Source organism: Grammomys surdaster, unplaced genomic scaffold, assembly GCF_004785775.1.
Source record: "Grammomys surdaster isolate TR1022 unplaced genomic scaffold, NIH_TR_1.0 126391, whole genome shotgun sequence".
Lineage (NCBI taxonomy): Eukaryota > Metazoa > Chordata > Mammalia > Rodentia > Muridae > Grammomys > Grammomys surdaster.
In genome coordinates, this window is record NW_021621185.1 from 994338 (window position 1) to 1013240 (window position 18903).

At 38.3% G+C, this 18903-nt stretch overlaps 1 protein-coding gene across 2 annotated transcripts in view; it reads left to right on the forward strand.

The window, feature by feature from the left end:
- Mctp1 (multiple C2 and transmembrane domain containing 1) overlaps positions 1 to 18903 on the forward strand; it is a 333870-nt gene that overhangs the window by 205166 nt on the left and 109801 nt on the right. Inside the window, exon 15 of one of the 2 annotated variants that reach the window (XM_028760129.1) lies at positions 17578 to 17697. The exons of the other annotated variant lie outside the window; for it this stretch is intronic. Within the exon in view, the coding sequence (XP_028615962.1) occupies positions 17578 to 17697 (120 nt within the window). The remainder of the gene's footprint in view (positions 1 to 17577; positions 17698 to 18903) is intronic. 2 annotated transcript variants of the gene reach the window in all.

Below are 18903 nucleotides of genomic sequence, written 5' to 3' on the forward strand. Positions count from 1 at the left end.
TTTATTCAAGTTCAGCTTCATATTCAAACCTTATTTATATTTTCCATTCATAAAATTATTTAAATATATTCATAATATTAGCATTAACCTTATATAAAATTGTTTCCCTGGAAGCAAGCCAAACTAATCATCAGTAATATTTTTTGAACTTTTTTATCATAATTTAATTGATATTTCCTCTCTACAATTAAAGTGTCCCATGAATGATTATTTAATATTTATGGATATGTATATACTATAGAACAGTTAAGTAAAAGTTTATACAGATATAGTATAGATACATTTTATACCCATATAAAAACATCTAGGTGTGCACCTAGTAAACTTATTTGTACATACCTATATAACCTGAAACAGATTATTGATGAAATTTTTCTATATGATAAAGCACAGAATAGCTCTATGCCATTGCTTTATGCTAGGAATCATAGAAAATGTCACGCAGCTTGTTTAAGTCATCTTTTGTTGGCTCCTCCTCCCAATTTGTGTCAGTTGCCTTATTTCTAAAACAAATCAGACAGAATTGATTTCCTTTTTCTCTGACTTCAACTGATGCCAAGGTGAAGACAAGGCTTGGAGCCAGCATTCTTTTGATATTTAAGTGCCAGGCATCCCTCTGTACCTCCCCAAGACTGAGCTAAACCCAGATACATCATCCCATCCTGACACTAACAACCACAGAATCTGATTGTTCCGGTCTTTGTTAGAGTGAAAGAGTGGTAACCTCTCACATAGACATAGGCCTGAAAGCAAGCAGCAGAGTTCCCTCAACCAGGAGCTGGTTAGAGGCGAGCTGATTCTGCCATGCAGGACAAAGCCACACCTGTCTACCCAGGAGACAGAATGTCGCCATGTAAATTGATGGTGGAGCATAGAGTCCATATAGCAATTGATAGAGAAAATGGATGTAGAAACAAGAGGAAATCTGTTAGGCTCGCCTTGCTTTTCTATGCTGATTTTCAGTTAACTTATAAATACAAATATTAAGATGTAATGTGGGGTGAGAGGGCTGCAAGAAACACTTTCTAGTTGTTATTGGAAAATACAGGATTATCTTAGTTTTAGAAGTGCTCACATAAAAACAGTTTGAAGCAGTTCTCAGATTCATTTCACTCGCCCTGCTGTGTTCAGCAGTTTTCATTTCTATTTTTCTTGATGCAATATACTGAGAAAAACAAGCGCAGCCAACCAAAGGGAGTTGCTGACTGTTGCTGACCAGAAAAATAAAACAAATCCCCTCTAACAGGTCTTTCCACTCTATTTGTGGGTGGATATAGGGGCTCAGTTTTATTTCCTGATAGGTGGTACTCCAGGTGACTTGGTAATAGAGATCACAGAGGACTGCAACAGAATTCCAACTCTAGACTCAAATTAAATGATTACCATGTAAGAAAACATCACATTGCCACCATAGTCACTCGAGTGCTGGCTTCTGGACACAGATGGTGACCTTGCCAGCTTGCCTCCCTGTTGTGCCAAGAGTTGTGGTCCTTTTGTCTTCTTTGACCTAGTTTATCCAAGATGTTAAATTAAGTGATTCTTCTTTCTTTTTCTGATTCTTTTCACATTTCTGGCTAAATTTTCCTGATCAGTTTTATGGTGGTGGTGTTTCTGATTCCCAGCCATGGATGGAGAAAACTTGGTGTGTTGTGTTGTTTTGTTTGTTCAAAGTTGATCACCCTTTGCATGGAGTGAAGAGGCAGCCATACATGGATCAGCTGCATGGATCGTTGTATGGCTACATTTCCTCATCTGCCTGTAGAATTTACTTTTCAGGTTATAATTAGCAATGGCTGGTATAGGTATTTGCTTTTCTGTCCACCAGCAGTCTCTCTGATATCCCTCTGAACTCAAATGAGGAGCAAGGCCCCTGAGAATCATAAAAAAATAGCATCATCAACTAGCGTTTTAGATATTCTGAGACGGTTGGCAAGACACACCCAGACTTGTGGCCACTTTTTACTTCAGCCTACATTCTCTCAATTATGCATTGAGATTTAACTGGATAAAATTTATAGTTTCATGGGGCTGGCTGCAGACGTGGCTTGTCAATTAAGAGCATTTGCTTCTCTTTTGGAAAACCAGGTTCAGTTCCCAATTTCCACAGCTAGCTCACAACGCTCTATAATGCCAATTCCAGAGAGCCGATGACTGCCCTCTTTAGCCCCCATAGGTACCAGACACACACACATACAGAGAGAGAGAGAGAGAGAGAGAGAGAGAGAGAGAGAGAGAGAGAGAGAAAGAACATATACCCACATGCAGACAAAACATGTATACACATAAAATAAAAATATATAATTAAAAATTATCACTTCAGAAGGATACATCTTGCCTGGTTACAGTCACTCTCTATTCCCACTTCCAATGCCTGGCAACTATTCTTTGTTTCTATCTAGAGTAATTTGCCTTTTCTGAACATTTTAAACAAGTGGATCACGTGTTTTTTTCTGACTTCTTTTACTTTGCATATGTTTCTGGGTCCATGACATTGAAGGAGCTAGTGTGTGTCTGTTCGTGCAGCCATAGACTAGTGGGCCATGTGTGGCATGCATTTCTGACTACATATTTACCATGATAATCATCTTCACTGTTTCTGTTTGGAGACTGTTATGAATCATACTTCTGTGAACAGTCATGGGCAAATCCAAGGACTGATATGTTCAGGTTTCAAGGACAGATACATAAGAGTAGAATTGTTAGTTGATGTCATAAAGTTACATTATAAGAAATTACCTAATTGCTTCCACAGTGACTCATGATTATATATCTCTATCAACTAGGCATGAGGGTTCTCGTTTCTCCATATCGTTACCATATATTTGTAAGTTTGATTATAGCCAAATTAATGGCTGTGAATACCATCTCACTGTATATTTCTTTAGTATTAATGATGTTGAATATCTTTTATGTACTTATGCATATACTTTCTTTGGTAACATGTTTAAAACATATACTTATGTATACTATGTATTTTATATAATATATAATACATACTATCACATGATATATATATTAAATATGTATACATACATATATATGAGAGAGAGAAGAGGGAGAAGTGGAGAGGGGAATAAAGACAGAGAAATGGCTTTCGATGCTGTATCTATGAATTCTTTCCTGCTTTCAGAGCTGTATCTATGAATTCTTTCTTTCCTGTCCCGAGTATTTTCTTTTAGAGGTTTATTTCTATCATCCATTTTATTAACTTTAGAATAGAGTGATTTATGATTTTTAAATAAAGACTCATTTATGCCCCCTACCTATTCCTACAAGTAAATGTTTCCATCTGTGGGTAAGACTAGGGGGTGTGAAGAAGGGAATGACATTTTGCTTATAACCTAAGAGTTGTAGGCTGTATCATTTCCTGGAATTATACTCACTTTTTAAAATAGTCACCTATTTATTAACCACTTGTATTTTTCCTTGAGACGATGTTTGGTATCAGTTGTGCTGTAAAACTTCCCTTACGAATAAAGATTAAGGAGGGCAGGCTCCTGCTCTGACAATGACTATCCAAAATAAATCACCAGCAAGACACTAATGATTGTCATGCAAGAACTTGACACCCAAGATACCCCTAAAATAGTACTGATCAATAGATATCCTCTCTTGTTTAATATTCTGTAATTTCTAATTATGAATAAAATTCATCATAGTAATACACTTATTGTAAAAGAATAAAAAATGTTTATTGAAAAACAGAAAGGCATGAATGTTGGTTGAGAGTCATGTATCTGCAATGTGTGTCTCCACAGAATGTATCCAATCATGACAGGTCAGTTATACGAATAAGCTTGTCCAGGCAATCAACTACAACAACAAAAATGCCTGAAAAAATAATGTATGTCAGCATGCTCATGTCAGTGACGTGAAACCTTCCCTGAGAACACAGTGGCCTTCTTTTAGAACTATGGGATGTAATACTATGAGCCATTACAGGAACTATTTTAGCTGGAAATGATAGGAAAGATTTTTCTTTTTTTATAAGTTTTATTACACTGGAAATCATTTTTGTATTTCTAGCAGTTTGACAAGAGCTAATTACAATGTACTCATCTGTTTGGCGGACTAAATTGATCCACTGGGCATCAACACCATGGCCATGCAGAGGCACAGCAAATGATATGCATGCTTCCTTTGCTTCAAGAATTTGTACTTGCTATAAAAGAAAACAGATTTGGACAGCCCTGAAAAGTCGGCTTGGGTTTGAAGAAAACATTTCAGAATTACATTAGAGCTGGCCTACAAGTGAACTAAAAATACCTGCTCATCTCAGTGGTCTTGGCCGTGGGCCTCTCCTTTTACTGTAAAAGTCAGGCTGTTTGAACAGTTGGAGTTCAGCTTGCTTTCTGTCTAAACTAGTGTTCTCTGATAACTTCTGTTACCACTGAAACACAAGTACCACTATGTTTTTAAAAATGTTTAGAGGTATAGAAAATAGCCAAGAGAGATGTGTTCATAGTGTTCAAACCTTTCGGCTTCCCACGTGGTAACAAGACCACTAGGATCTGTTAAGCAATGAGAGAAAGACATTCATCAGTAAACATTACGCAGCAAGGCTAAAAGATGGAACAGAGTAAAGAAGCCTGTTAGAGTCAGCCGAGGAGGATTATTTGAATTGCAAAGAGAAATGTTCAGACATAGCTAGAGCTGCTAAACATAACTCTTGAAGTTTTTCCAGAACAGAAAGATTGGGGGAATGAGACCAGTGAAGGAGAAAATTAGAAAATTATAAGACAGAATAGGAGATGAAGCTTTAGAAGCTGGTAAGATAGCTAGAATATATGATATTATTAGGTCTTAACTCTATTTAAGAGGGTTAGAATTTAACAACAGTTTTTCCCCTGACTTTGACTGTGTAATTTTAGGAGTGGAATGATGACATTAAACATGGACAGTGACTAATTAACAATAACTGAAAGCTGTACTAAGAAGGATTAAAAAGAAAGATCAGAAATCAGTAGCCTAGGAAAGACAGTCAGGATAAGTTGACTAAATCAGAGTGAAATCATTTGAGTAGAAATGAGTTGGAATGGTATAAAACCTGGCTGTGCTGCTCATTTGCAATCAGCTACTGAAGGGGCCACCGCAAGTGATCATCTGCTGTTTTAAAGGCATTCCTGTTCAGCAAGTTAGGAATAAGAAGATAAAGACTACAGGTTTAATTTTTAAACTAACGTGTATCACAGACTTCATGAACACGTGTTTGGCTCGTTAGCACTGTATCCTACTTCCTGGCACAGTGTATAGAACAGAGGGAGTTTTCTCCCATGAGCAACTGAAGTGCCAGCTGTTGCCTTAAATATTGTACCTGCTCATGACGAAGATAGCTTCAGAACCAAATTTTGAGCATAGGATAGATTGAACATTTTGTACATCAGCAAACATTGGTGTAGAATGTATGTACCTAGACACAGCATTTACATACACAAGAAGGGGGATTGACCAACAACCTGCTTCACAAATGGTGATGGCAGCTGATTCATTTCTTTAAACCTTTAAGGGATAATTGTGTGTAATTGAGTACTCTGACTCTTCACAGCACTTCTGAAACCTTAGAAACATAGAGGGGAGGTAACCTCCTGGAGATTATCCTTAAATTCATGTTCACATTTAAGACAATCATTTTGCTCTCTAGGTTAAGAACTTACAAGATAAATGTTCTCAAAACATGATTTAATCATTTGATTATTGTGAAGATGAAAGGACAGTTTCCCTGGCACTGGAGATATAAAGAGACAGCTAGAAAATGTTCAACTATATCAAAACTAGAGTTGAGAAAGACTAAGAAAGACCAGCCTATCTGAAGCTCAGCTCTTTCTGAGAAGCTATCTGAAGCTCACTCTTTCTGAGACTGCTTGGGTCCTTCTTGTTATAGATTCTTTCTATGGTTTATATGTGACACGTCTTCAGATGAGAGTCCTAACCAGCTGTCTCATATCCCTCTTTGATAGATGAAGTTGGGCTATATTTTAGAAAAATCATGGATTATATGAAGACTGTTGACCTTGAGGTTTAGATAACAGTGTCAAAAGCTCAGTATTCAATTTCACAAAATCAGGATTTAGATATTTCTAGCCTGTATATCTAAATAATCCAAGTAAATCTAAACAAACAGCATCTTTCTGCCACTATCAGTAAAAACAAACCAAATTACAGTACATACATTTAATCTGAGCTTACCAACAAGTCAACCAACTTCCCTCTTTTTTTTCCACTCCTAACGTTATGCACAGTTTTTTAAATAGAAGTAAGTTAGTTGATTCTCCTGACACATGTGTCTAGTAGGAATCATTTTACAGATGGGGCATGTAGAATTTTTCTCCAAACCCATTAAAATATCCATGCCATGCTAAACAATGGAAGTCTTATTAGTTTGGTATCAGGCCTAAACTAGTCTAAAGTAACTGAGGAGAAGGCTACAGTTCGACATGGCACTCTTCTCAGAACCAAGGTCCCCCATGTTCACAGGAAGCAGCAAGACAAGGTGAAGGGCATTCTGTAGGTCTCAAGGAATCACCCATTTCCAGTTACTATTCAGATCACAGAATAAGTAAAGCAAATAAAGCAAAGCTTCTCTTCAAAAGAGTCCATCACACCTTCAAGCCACCCTAGAGGCTATGGTTACAGCAGGGCTTGTTGGCTTCCTTTGCCTGTTGTCTCCCTTGAGAAATACAAACAGTGTAAGAGGTTCCAGTGGACCTGACAGGAAATGAAGACCTCAGGCAAGTGGTGTCTCAGTCTTTCCACTGAAGGCCAAACTAACCTCTTCCCAGAAGAATACTGGCAGTATTTTGGGAAGGAAAGTCCTTCATTGGGTGAGATCTTCCTTCCCACCATTTTCCGGTGATCCATAGGACTGATCATACTCTAACACTGCTGTACTATTTCTGTCTCCTACATTACTCATTGGTAACCAAAATCAGCCCACATGTTTCTAAAAATGTCCTGGCCAAAGAAAGTGTCATCCAATGACCTGAGCTTTAGAAAGTCAGCCCTCCCTCCTTCCTTTCCTTTTTTCTTTTTCAGTTTCAAGAGCTGAAGGAGGCAACTAATGGACCAGCTCACAAACATGCCACTTTCTAGCTGCACCATTTTATCAAGCTTCTAAACCAGGATTTACCCCTTAGCAAATCTGATGCAAGTTATTTCAAAAGAAAAAGTGAAGTGTTTTAGAAGCCACTTTACATGACTCTGCAGCTTTCATGTTTAAGACTGATTTTGCTGGTACAGATGAAACTGGTTTTTGTTGTTGTTGTTGTTCATTATCATCAGTTTTAAAATAGACTTAAATACATGTGTAAGAACATTGAAGCTCTTCATTTTTAATTATTGCCTTAAAGAATAACTTCCAATACTTATCTTTTCTGTTTTCTCTCACAAGAAGGAACATTCTCATGCCAAAAAGTTGTCTGTTAAAACAAAGAGTTGTCTGGATTAATTCTTATAAGCATATAGGTATTTTGTAAGTTTTATTTTGCCCTCTGTATTTTTGAGTGCTGAGGAAAACATTAGAAGATGAAGATTTGGCAGAAGTGAGCTGATACTGTAAAGACCTAAATGTCAATGTTTGTTAAGTTAGGAAGGAAAGTGAATTAAAATTAGAGGGAAAGGATTTTCTAGAAAGGACCTGAAATAATTAATTGTTTTGTTGGAGACAGACGTTCCATATAGGCAGAATGATTTTTCCCACTTTTTTCTGAAGAGATAGTCAAATAGAGAATCTCATCTCTTAATTAGAAAGAAAAATACTCATCAAAAACATCTCATCATGGGAGGGCTAATGATCCACAGCTGTTAGTCTGAAAGGGCACACTTTCTTCCTGAAGAGTAGGAAGTGTTAATCATTTTGGATGAGATTTCTTTTTAAAATATACTATAGTTTGCAAAAGAATAGAATATTCAATATTCCAGCTTAAATAATTTTTTGGTTGAAGTGGGCTCCCCCAGGTGTACTGTCATGGTGGTACCAAATGAACGTGGAACATATAGGTCTTCCCCTGCACTGCAATGCAGGCATCAGTTGGTAACATGGTGTGAACAACTCAGTCCTGTCTGGGACTCTTAAGTTCACAGAAATAAAAGTCAGGCACATCAGGCCCTGTGCAGAAGTGGTGTTGCTATACAATCTTAATGTTCTGAGTCATTCGCTTGACTTGATATAATTTGCCTTATTTAATGTAAGGAGATGCTTGATTTGCCTTCAGCCAGGATTTCAGTAGAACAAAGTTTTTTGTTTGTTTATTCTTCATGTAGAAATGGGAGCCTTTCTTTTTTAGTCTCTAAAATATAATTGGCTCATTCAGTTTCCAGTCTTTACCATTGCTGCCACCTTGCTAACCTCTAAATATTTTGGATGGACAAAAATCCATCTAATAGAAACATTGTGAATAGCCACCTTTTGATTATTCAGATCCAAAGGAGAGTGGGAAAAAGGAAGAATGGGCCAGCCTCAGGTGTCTCAATTCCACCATTAGTTTCTGACCTGTTTACCTTACCAAACCTTTTCTACAACACCTAAGAACTGCCATTCTCTTTCTTCATGCTGATACAAAAAGTGGTTATCCAAGAACAAAGGAGGGAGGAACAGCATATAGAGTCCACGCTGAGTGATTGAGGTCTTCAAAGCCTCAGCCTTGGCATGCAGCTCTTTCTCAAAGTCTGTGGGGCTTTTTGGGAAAGTGCTAGACTGGGCGTCAGGAGTGCTTGGCTCTGCCACACAGTAGAAGGTGCCTTCTGTCAGACCTCAAAGGCCTGAGCCTTGGATTCCTCCTATGTGAATAATCTTTGCAACCTACAACTCAGGGCATCTCTCCTGAAGTTCATTCCACATAATATATGGAGCACCTGTTGGGACAAATTCCTTTGTTTTTCTTTTAGTAAATTAAAAATAAAAAAAGCCATTCTGAATACTTATGATTAATATTTAGAATGCTTCTAAAATCTGACACAAGTAGATACTGGGGATCTGTACTTTGTGATAGTGATGCTGATATTGTAGGCTGGAAACAATGTTTTATATAAATGATAATTGAATTTACAAATTGAAAGTGTAGTATAGACATAAGTTAATATTCATGAAATTGTTAGTTCAAACCAAGGTCTCTTTTTACAAGAGAGGCATGACATTTTAAAAATTCGTTAGAGGTTAAAGAAGCTTGCTGCCAAGCCTGATATCCCAAGGTCCATTCCCAGAATCCTCAGGGTAAAAGAGAACAAATTCCCCCAAGTTGTACTCTATCCTCTACATATTCATGTTCACACACACACACACACACACACACACACTCTCACACACAGGTGCACACATTCACTCATGCATACACACATGCACTTACCCATATGTACATATACATACACTCACACACATACATACACACACATAAACACACTCTGACAAACATTCACACATATACATGCACTCATAAATACATGCATGCATACACACTCATACATACATCCATGGATCACACATACACATACTACATGAACACGCTCACACACATATACAATCACACACAATGCGCACACACATATACATACACTCATACACATAATACACATACACACACATGAACACATATACAAAATTTAGAAAAAATATTTAAAATCTATTTGTTTTCTCTCTAAATTTCTCAAAATGGGAAATGTGTGTTATGTAGTTTACTAGTAAAAAAGTGTATATAAGCTCTAGATTTTTCTTGTAATACTAGTAAAAATTTGTAATATATTTGTTTAAAACAGATTCCTTCAAGAAACACCTCCCTACACAATACACACACCCTTCAAGGAATACCACACACCCAATTAACAGTTATAATGTCCACTTGCAGGATTTTTTGTATAGTCCATGTATTTTTCAGAAATAACTTTTATGGAGAGGGAGAAAGAGAGAGAGAGAGAGAGAGAGAGAGAGAGAGAGAGAGAGAGAGTGAATGAGAGAGAGAGAGAGTTAAGTACTTAATGAAGTGACTGATACCTCTCCTCATTGATGGGGGTAGTCTTTGTTGTTGTTTTGGTTTTGTTTATTCATTTATTAAGTCTAGGTGTAGGTGTCTGGAATAATTTAAATGTAAAAGCATTGAGCAGATTAAGCTGATAATGCTTGCATTTATACACTATACTAATTAATTTTCTTGTTGCTGTAGCAAAATACCAGACAACACTGTGGAGGAAGCATTTGTTTAAGCTCCCAGTTTAAAGGGACAGCTTTCTTATTTGTACTGAGAAGTGTCTGGCAGCAGGTAGTCACATGATGTCTGCAGTCAGGATGCAGAGAGTTGCAAGCTGGTGTTCTGTGTGCTTTCTCCTTTTGATGTAGGCCAGGCTTCCAGGTTCTGGAGAGTGTCCCTCACACTCAGGTGGATCTTCTTACCTCATGTAAACCTCTGAAATCCTCTCATAGACACACTCAGAGGTTTGTCTTCTAGGTTCTGAATCATGTCAAGTTGACAATCAAGGTTAATTATTACACATACATTGCCTCATTTGCTCCCAACATGGATCATATGAAACAGGCCAATGTAAACTAAAAGATAATAGCTGACTTTCTCAAGATCCTATGTCAGAAATTGAACTAAAGCCCCTGTTTTGAGCTTCTGTTGAAAGTCATATTTTACCATAATATACTGTCTCCTTGGAGACAGCTGGCTTTGCTCCTCATACATGGCTTCAGAATCCCAAGCTTATAGCACCAACAACATGTCACTGTATTGTATTATATGTGTCTTTAGGTCAGCACACTGGATCAGACACTCAGCTGAACTCACAGGGGCATCTCCAGTTAGTGTCTGCTCAGGGAATAGCTTTGCTTCTCTGTGCCATCTGATTTCCAGTTGATCTGATCCATGCAACAATGTTAGAAAATTTTTTGGCTTCTACTTTGATATTCTGTTTTGAAGTATAAGACAAAACATGCTGCATCCTAATCTTACTGTGAATGGGCATCAAATGAGTCATGGATACAGAGAGATATGAACAAATTAGTCCATTACTGCACATGATGATCAGAAATTAAATGTAAAAGCACTAAATTCATTGCTGCCATGGCTTCTTCATAGCGTTCAGTCTGGAAGCCATAATAAACTGTGAGTGGTATAGGAAAGATGACAAGCTCCAAGAAGAACCAAAAATTGATATGTAGTAAGACCCAATATGTTCTCCTTGCTAAGCACCCTTAGGTGCCATGTCTTAGGTGAATTCCATTTCAAATCCACAAAGGAAGTTATTTGTATTCTTCAAATGAGAAAAGTAAAAGAAATCCAATAGCTGTCCAAGGCCCTAGAGTGAGTAAGGATGTCTCTTGGCTGCCTCTGAGTCTGGTGTGAATATCTATGCTGTTTCCATCTCCTCTCACATCTCTCCTTGCTCCTGGGGAATATGGCAACCATAGCTGACAGTGCCAGCCCAGGTGGAAAAGAGCTTCTAGCATACTTCCTACATACAGTGTAATGCACAGAATTCTCAGTTTGTTTGTCAATTTTTGAGACAGGTTCTCATGTACTTCAGACTAGTCTCAAACTTGCTATGTAGCTAGAGGACATTCAACTACCTATCCTCCTGCCTCTAGCTTCCAAGTGCTAGAATCATGGGCATGACCCCCACTGCCTGGATTTAGTATCCTTTTCTGCCTGTGGAGGATGGGAGTGCTGTTATAATTTTGACTAATATCTCTTAAGACTTTCTTCTATGGAATTCTAATTATAAACTGCAACCTGTAGTTTTAAACCTATAGTTTAAAAAAGAAAATCAAATGCTTGAAGCGTTTTCAGTTTCTAATGAGCAGGGATAGCTAATATAGGATTAGCTGTTTTGTGTGTAAATGGAGGCATGGATTCTAAGGATGTGAAATGTCAAAAGCCCAAGTTAAAATAAATGTAGGCACTGGGAATGAAAATGAAATGCTACAAACTGGGTAATGGGGAAAAAAAACTGGGAAAGTATTCCTAAGTGATAAAATTGAATAAAGTTAAATACTACATAAATTTCATGTTTGCCTGATGTAATATTGAAACCTGGGACCTTGTGATCCTCTTTCTATGTTCCATAGAAGGAAAAGGCAATGAGATCAGGATATGTCCAACACCGTATGATTTAGATTCGTAGTTTTATGTGTGTTGAGGATGTATTTTTTATCCCTTAATTTCTTCTTCCATCTCATTATTGTATTGCTTTTGCCCACTCTCAAACCTGTGAAAAATTGTAGTCAGGACCAAGGATAGAGCCAATGTCCACTTGTCTTTGGGTTTCTTTCTAAGATCTGACTAGAACTTTCTTTCAAACATGGAAGATGCTTGCACATTTACAAAAGGAGTAGATTCCTAATGCACAGACAGTAAGAAACAAGACAATTCTTCCGTTGTAAACATCTCTAAAGTGAATATAATTTCATTCTTGATTTTTCTTTTCTCTGCCTTCCCCTGACCTATGCTCTGGAGACCATATACATGGAACACATTGGACACCATATAAATGCATAAGAATTGTTATGTTGGTTTTGATGCTGTATTTCAAGAAAGATGAGTTCGTTTGCACATGAGAAGAGAAAGATGTTTATGGCTAAAATATATGTGCAAAGTACATCTTATTACAAACACTTGATGCAACTGGTGATGTTGGAAGATTACCACAGTGTTGAAAGAAGCCTGAAGCAACACAGTCACTGTAATATCAATGATCAGACATTACAAAACAGAATATCATCAGTTTGACACTATTCAAGTAGAGCATATTTAGCAACAGAATGATCTGGGTCCTAGCCATAGGGGCTGTCTTAGAGTTTTACTGCTGTGAACAGACACCATGACCAAGGCAACTTTAATAAAGGACAACATTTAGTTGAGGGTGGCTTACAGGTTCAGAGGTTCAATCCATTATCATCAGGGCAGGAACATGGCAGCATCCAAGCAGGCATGGTGCAGGAGGAGCTGAGTTCTACATCTTCATTTGAAGGCTGCAAGCAGAAGACTGAATTTCAAGAAGTTAGGATGAGGGTCTTAAATCCCATGCCCACAGTGACACACCTACTCCAACAGGGCCATACCTTCTAATAGTGCCACTCCCTGGGCAGGGCATATACAAAGCATCACAGGAGTAGAACCAGCTGAAGGGAATGACTGCCCTCTGAAAAGGGTGTGAGGAGGTCCAAAGGGAAAGACCAAGGCCCCACAACAGTACATCACAGCAGCACAGCAGGATAGAAGAAGAGTCTTCTTTGGGAGAAGTGCTAAAGGACATATTTGCCAGAGAGAGAAATCTCTAGAAGCATCTCACTTTATAACTGTGGGTATATTTTCCTTGAGGAAATAGATAGTTTCTAGCAGTGGTTCTACAGTACTTTTATTATTACAAATAATTAAATTTCTGAATAATTTGGGGGTGGGCTTGGATCCATTTACTCTAATTGGGAATAAATGTTTAGGCATTGAACACTTACTTTGCCCCACTTCATGTTTTAAGATCCAGATATAAAACAACGAACAAAAGAAAATGTTTACCCTCAGGCAGCTTGCACTCCAGTGGTTACCTGAATGTCACAAGGAATGTATCAAGAACTTACATGGGCTCTAATAGAAAGTAATTTCCCCTTTGCATGTAGTTGTTACCTATTAAATTTATCTCACTTTTATTTCCTGAAAAATTATCTTTCCAAAAGCACATTTAATAATCCTAAGCATTGAGGCTAGAGAGATGGCACAGTGGACCGCTCTTCCAGAGAGCCTGAGTTCAGTTCCCAGCAACCACATGGTGGTTCACAACATCTGTAACAAGATCTGATACACAGTACAATGTACTCATATTAATTAAATAAAGAAATCTGTTTTTAAAAAGTCCGAAACCTCCATTATAAGTCATATGATCTTTGTACACATTTATAATTTCAAAACTTAAATGGAAAGATTTTCCTTTTTTTCTAGAAATCTTCCTACATTTCTGTTGGAAATAAAAAAACATCTCCTGTTCCATGCATTGAAGTATTTGGAATGGCTCTCATTTTGGAATTCAAATTTATTGTTGCCATGTAACAATAACCAAAATGCATTTATCAGGTTACTGAGTGTTTATTTATGCTTATTGGTGTCCATTTGAGCTATGACTATCAGAAATGTAGTAAAATACACAATTCTCAAAATATTGTACACTTTTTGATAGTTTTCTGAGAGTGTCTTACAGTGTTTTGATCATACTTGCCCTCTCTACCCCAATCCCAGACTTACCTGCGTACTCACCCAAATTTGTGTACTGAAAATGCCAAAAATCTTCAAGACTAATTGCTGCTTCCCAATGTGTGCTCTTCCACTAGAGTGTGGCCAACCCATCCGATGCTACACTCTTAGAGGAAGCTGTCTCTCCCTCTCCCAGCTGCTCACAGTTCCCAGCAGGGCACAGTCAGGGCTGGGATCTCCTGCCCAGCTCCCCATTTGTAGATGAGATTTGCTCTACTTTGTGCTTACACAGGTTTTGTGCATGTTCTTGCAACCACTGTGAGTTCATGTGTGCAGAGGACCTTGTGTTTCCCTTTACTCATCCACTGAAGTAGTACAAGAGGTCATCTAGATCTTAGAACAGGGATGTTAGAGGTGATTGTGTTTATAGATCTCCTTTTAAATATGAAAACAGAAGCAAAGTCTGGAGCCTGAGTTCTGTGGCTCACAGGTGGGTGTTTCTGTCTGCTTTGTCAGTAGGGCCTGGATGGATATTGACTAGGAAAGCCTCTGGTAGCATTGCTCCTGACATTAGTTTCATATGACTCCCCCTAATTCATGATCTACGAAATGCAAGATGCATGTGTTACCCTGACTGAAGTCTCAACTTATACTACTACTCACCTACATCTTAGTAGGCAGATGATGTTCTGATCTCCAGCCAAAAATTAGTTAATTTTCTGAGCATCGATTACATGGACACAGTAAAGATAAGCATGTGTATTTGCTCACATTCCAAGCACTGTGTTAATTACACAGCTCTCACGACTCTAAAGTGATAATTTCATTGTTCTCATTTTATGGAGGAAGAAATTAAAACCACGATATAGAAGTTATAGAAAAGCCACACAGCACCTCAGCCTTACACTTAGGTAGGAATCCTGCTCTCCATCCAACCTGGTTTAAGGTGACCTTAGTCTGATAGCATGAGCCACAGGCACAAAGGATCTGGATGGTCAGTTGACAACCTAAGTCTGGTGATGAGGGGGCTGAGTCATAGTTAAGTCTCAAATTCTGTTGTCTTACAATGTAGATGTATATAGAATGGCTTTGTCTGTCACCCCCAAGTGCTTTCTCTGACATTTGTCTTACAATTAAAAATAGTTTTTTCAGATAGGTGGTGTTAAAAACTAATACAAACAGGCATGTTAAAATTTTCTTTGCCAAAATTGCTCTTCACATTCATTTGCAAATGTTTGACTTTCTGTGTAATACAGAATGGTAAGCCAACTTTTTGTTAACACTTGTTGGAAGCGGAGCCTTTTTCATAATGTGAAATCTTTGGGGTTTAGTGCTATAGGCATGGTATTTTCATCATGCTTGTTCTATTGTATTATCCAAGGGAGATTAGTGAAAAGAATACCCCTGATGTTAAAATGGTGATTCATTCTTTGTGATTAAGACAGACAGACCAGGCTATTCTGACAACATAGTGAAGCTCATTAAGCTGGGGAAAAAAAAGAATGAAAGAAAGAAAAGGAAAAAAAGAAAGGAAAAAACCCTTTATTTTGTCTAATCTAACAATAATTTTAGTGGAGAAAGAAAAATAAAATTGCTTTTGATAGAATAATGATATCAAGTTTTTGACTTCCGGTCTGTGCCCGAGCATACAGCAGGTCACAGGCAGCAGCTCTGTACCCAACACCAGAAAACCGAGAGAAAGAGGGACTCCCAGGAGCTTTCACTCAGGCAGCATCCCAGGTAAAAATGAAGCACCCGTGATGTCTGCGGTTAGAAGTTCTAATCCAGATGCTGGCCTCCGAACTTAAACTACTCAGACCTTTGAAGGGCCACAGACAAGAACATCAAACAGCTAGAGATTGACATCACTAATCTGAAGAAATCCCACATTTCGCCGTCTGAAGAGCCCTCCTAAAATCGCAAAGATCCTTATTGGACTTGATTTACTCTAGTACAATAGAAAAGACTGTATACAGCTCTTGACTGTGTACAACCCTCAAAGAAGAAGGTTGCCTTTACATAGACAAGACAAGGAGGGTTAAAGAGAGCATGAAATAGGTAGTGAAGCCTAAGAAAAATCAGAGAGAGAAAGAGACAGATGAGCACAAGAATTGATTTGCAACCTCTCCAAGGTTGTCAACCCTATTTCCTTCCATCTTGGAACCATTATTTGGGTTCTGTTTGCTTTTTTCTGCTGGTCCCTGGGCCTCAAATAGGCGGACTAACTCTGTGATACAACAGATAAATAATTTGGTAGCAAAACCTACTCAGATACATTATCATAAGTTAGCTATGAAGGACCACGAGACTCAAGATGAGGTTGTTACTTTATACAGGGTGTTTCCAAAACCCATCCTAAAAAGGGAGGACTTCTCCCCCTAGGCCAAGCAGAGAGGGGCCACCCAGAACCCCCTCTGACAGGCAATCTGAATTCTTGCTTAGGCTGCAAGGCTAAGCACTGCAAGGGAATATCAATAAAAGATAAAAATATCTCTCTGGGTTCCCTGAGGGACAAGCCTGACTGCATAGAGGTTGATGTCAAAAGTATTCCCTCTCCAGGAAAAAGACATCGGGACAGGTATGGCCCTCATGCCTCACTGGACAACGACAGGGGGACTGGAGCCATTACAAGTCCCCTTCAAATACTGGAGGTCAGGCCTCTATCCCTGCCTTTGCAAGTTTAGAATTGCCACAGCCCTTCTATACTTAGAGAAGGGAGGAGATGTCAGGGGCAGCCCTGCTTACACACTGTAGGCCTAAAATCAGCCATAGGCTGATCAGCAGTGGGCCTGTCATACATGTATACTAACACCAAGTCTTGGGTCTCAGTGGAAGAACATTGAAACAGATGGCTATAAGCTAATGTCAATGGGCAGCTTTTGTGGAAATTTATAAGCCTGAGTGGTCATGGACCTTGTAAATAGGTAGCCTTGGCAGATGTCCCCTTAGATGGGGACAAGCGAGTCATAGGCAGAGTCATGGTGACTTGTCCCCTGAACCTTCACCCAGCCGATACCCGGTTCTGAAGATATCTGTATTCCCCCTGAGCACCCACACTCCAGTGTCATTCCCTTCTCCACATCCTGCCTTTCTGTATTTATACCCCTGTGTGAATTAATTATGATTTGAGAAAAAATTAAAAAATAATAAAAAAGAATGGAAAAAAGAAATATAAATAAATAATGATATCAAGTTTTCATTCACAGAAATTAAACAGTAAAAGTCTTGTCAGTGACTTTTGAGCAGTCAGATTTGCATTTAGCCAAATGCAAAGAAGCCAATAGGGCTTTGTTTTCCTGTTCTGAAGCTTTTGGTCTGTGTGTTTCTGAGGTGAGTATAGACGATAGATAACCTATCCGAGGAAATTCAGAGCTGATGCCTGCCTTTTCTCCCTTTTCTCCCCCTCCAGCTCTTTCTCCTCGTGGTCTGGAACTTTGAACTTTACATGATGCCACTGCTGCTGTTGTTACTATTGACATGGAACTACTTCCTAATCATATCTGGGAAAGACAACAGACAACGGGACACAGTAAGTCTCTACAATTTGTCCTGTGTTTTTCTTTTTCCCAGTCTCACTGATGAGGTGATGTTGAATGTAGTCTTATAAACCAAAACTTAGCTGTAAATATTCAACTTTGGAGAAAGGTTTTGTAAGATCAAACTTAACAACTCTTTGCTCTTCACACAGTGCGTAGTATCCACCTGTTTCAGAATGATCAGCTTGGTAGATGAGAGGGTATTGAGCTGAGATATAAAGGTATTAATGTTGTTACTCCAAACCTTTATTTTTTCCATCTTTCTTTTCATTTTATGTCTTAAGAAACCCTGAATTAAGAGATAATGTCATAGGCTTGTTAGTCATCAGACCAAGTTAATGTTCTCCACTTAAGACAGTTCTCTGTGCAAACTTCATTGGAAGGGAAAGTTGATGGTTCTTAGTCTGCAAAGTATACTAAATACCTTAATTTGGTGACTCCTTACTAACAACCACAGTATGTGTTTCTGAGTCAGGTATATTATGATCCAGACTTAAAGGCTTCTGATTTAATCACAGGATCACTAAGCTAAAACTGCCCTCCCTACCCTGTGACATTTTTGAAAGTTCTTAGAATGTGTGAGACAAGATGCAGTGGCCTGATAAGGGCCTTCGCATTGCCCCTGGTCAGGCCTGCTCCTCTGGGGTTTGGTTCAGTCACTGCAGTCCTAGCAAACTTACCCGATCTCATTCCACATATAATTGAAGGGATGAAGCATCTTCTCAAATCTGCTTTTCATTCAGCTGTCTTGAGGCATATTTACAAACAAGATTATTAGCAAATAAGAAAAGTAGCAATATAGTTTTAGTTTCTATGTCCTATGGGAGAAATTACAATTATCTTAAAGAGTTAGTCATTGATTTGAGAATTCTTTGTGAAATTCTATTTTTTTTCTTTTCTTTTTTTCTTTTCATGTGATATCCAGTTTTCTGTTTACATCTGTTAAATGCAGTCCTTTCTCCAATGAATGATTATGACGTTAGGTGTGAACTTATTTCTCTATCCTTCATTCAGTGTAATTGATTTGTGTATCTTTCTTGTGGGCCAGGAAGTACATGCAGTATTTATTTTAAGTCAGTACTCACAGTGTTGCACCTGTTGCTCAAGACTGAATGACTTTGCATCAGACTGCTTTGTCTGTTGCTATGAGGGATGACCTTAAGATTTTGACAGGGGGCCCACTCAGTCTATGCAGCACT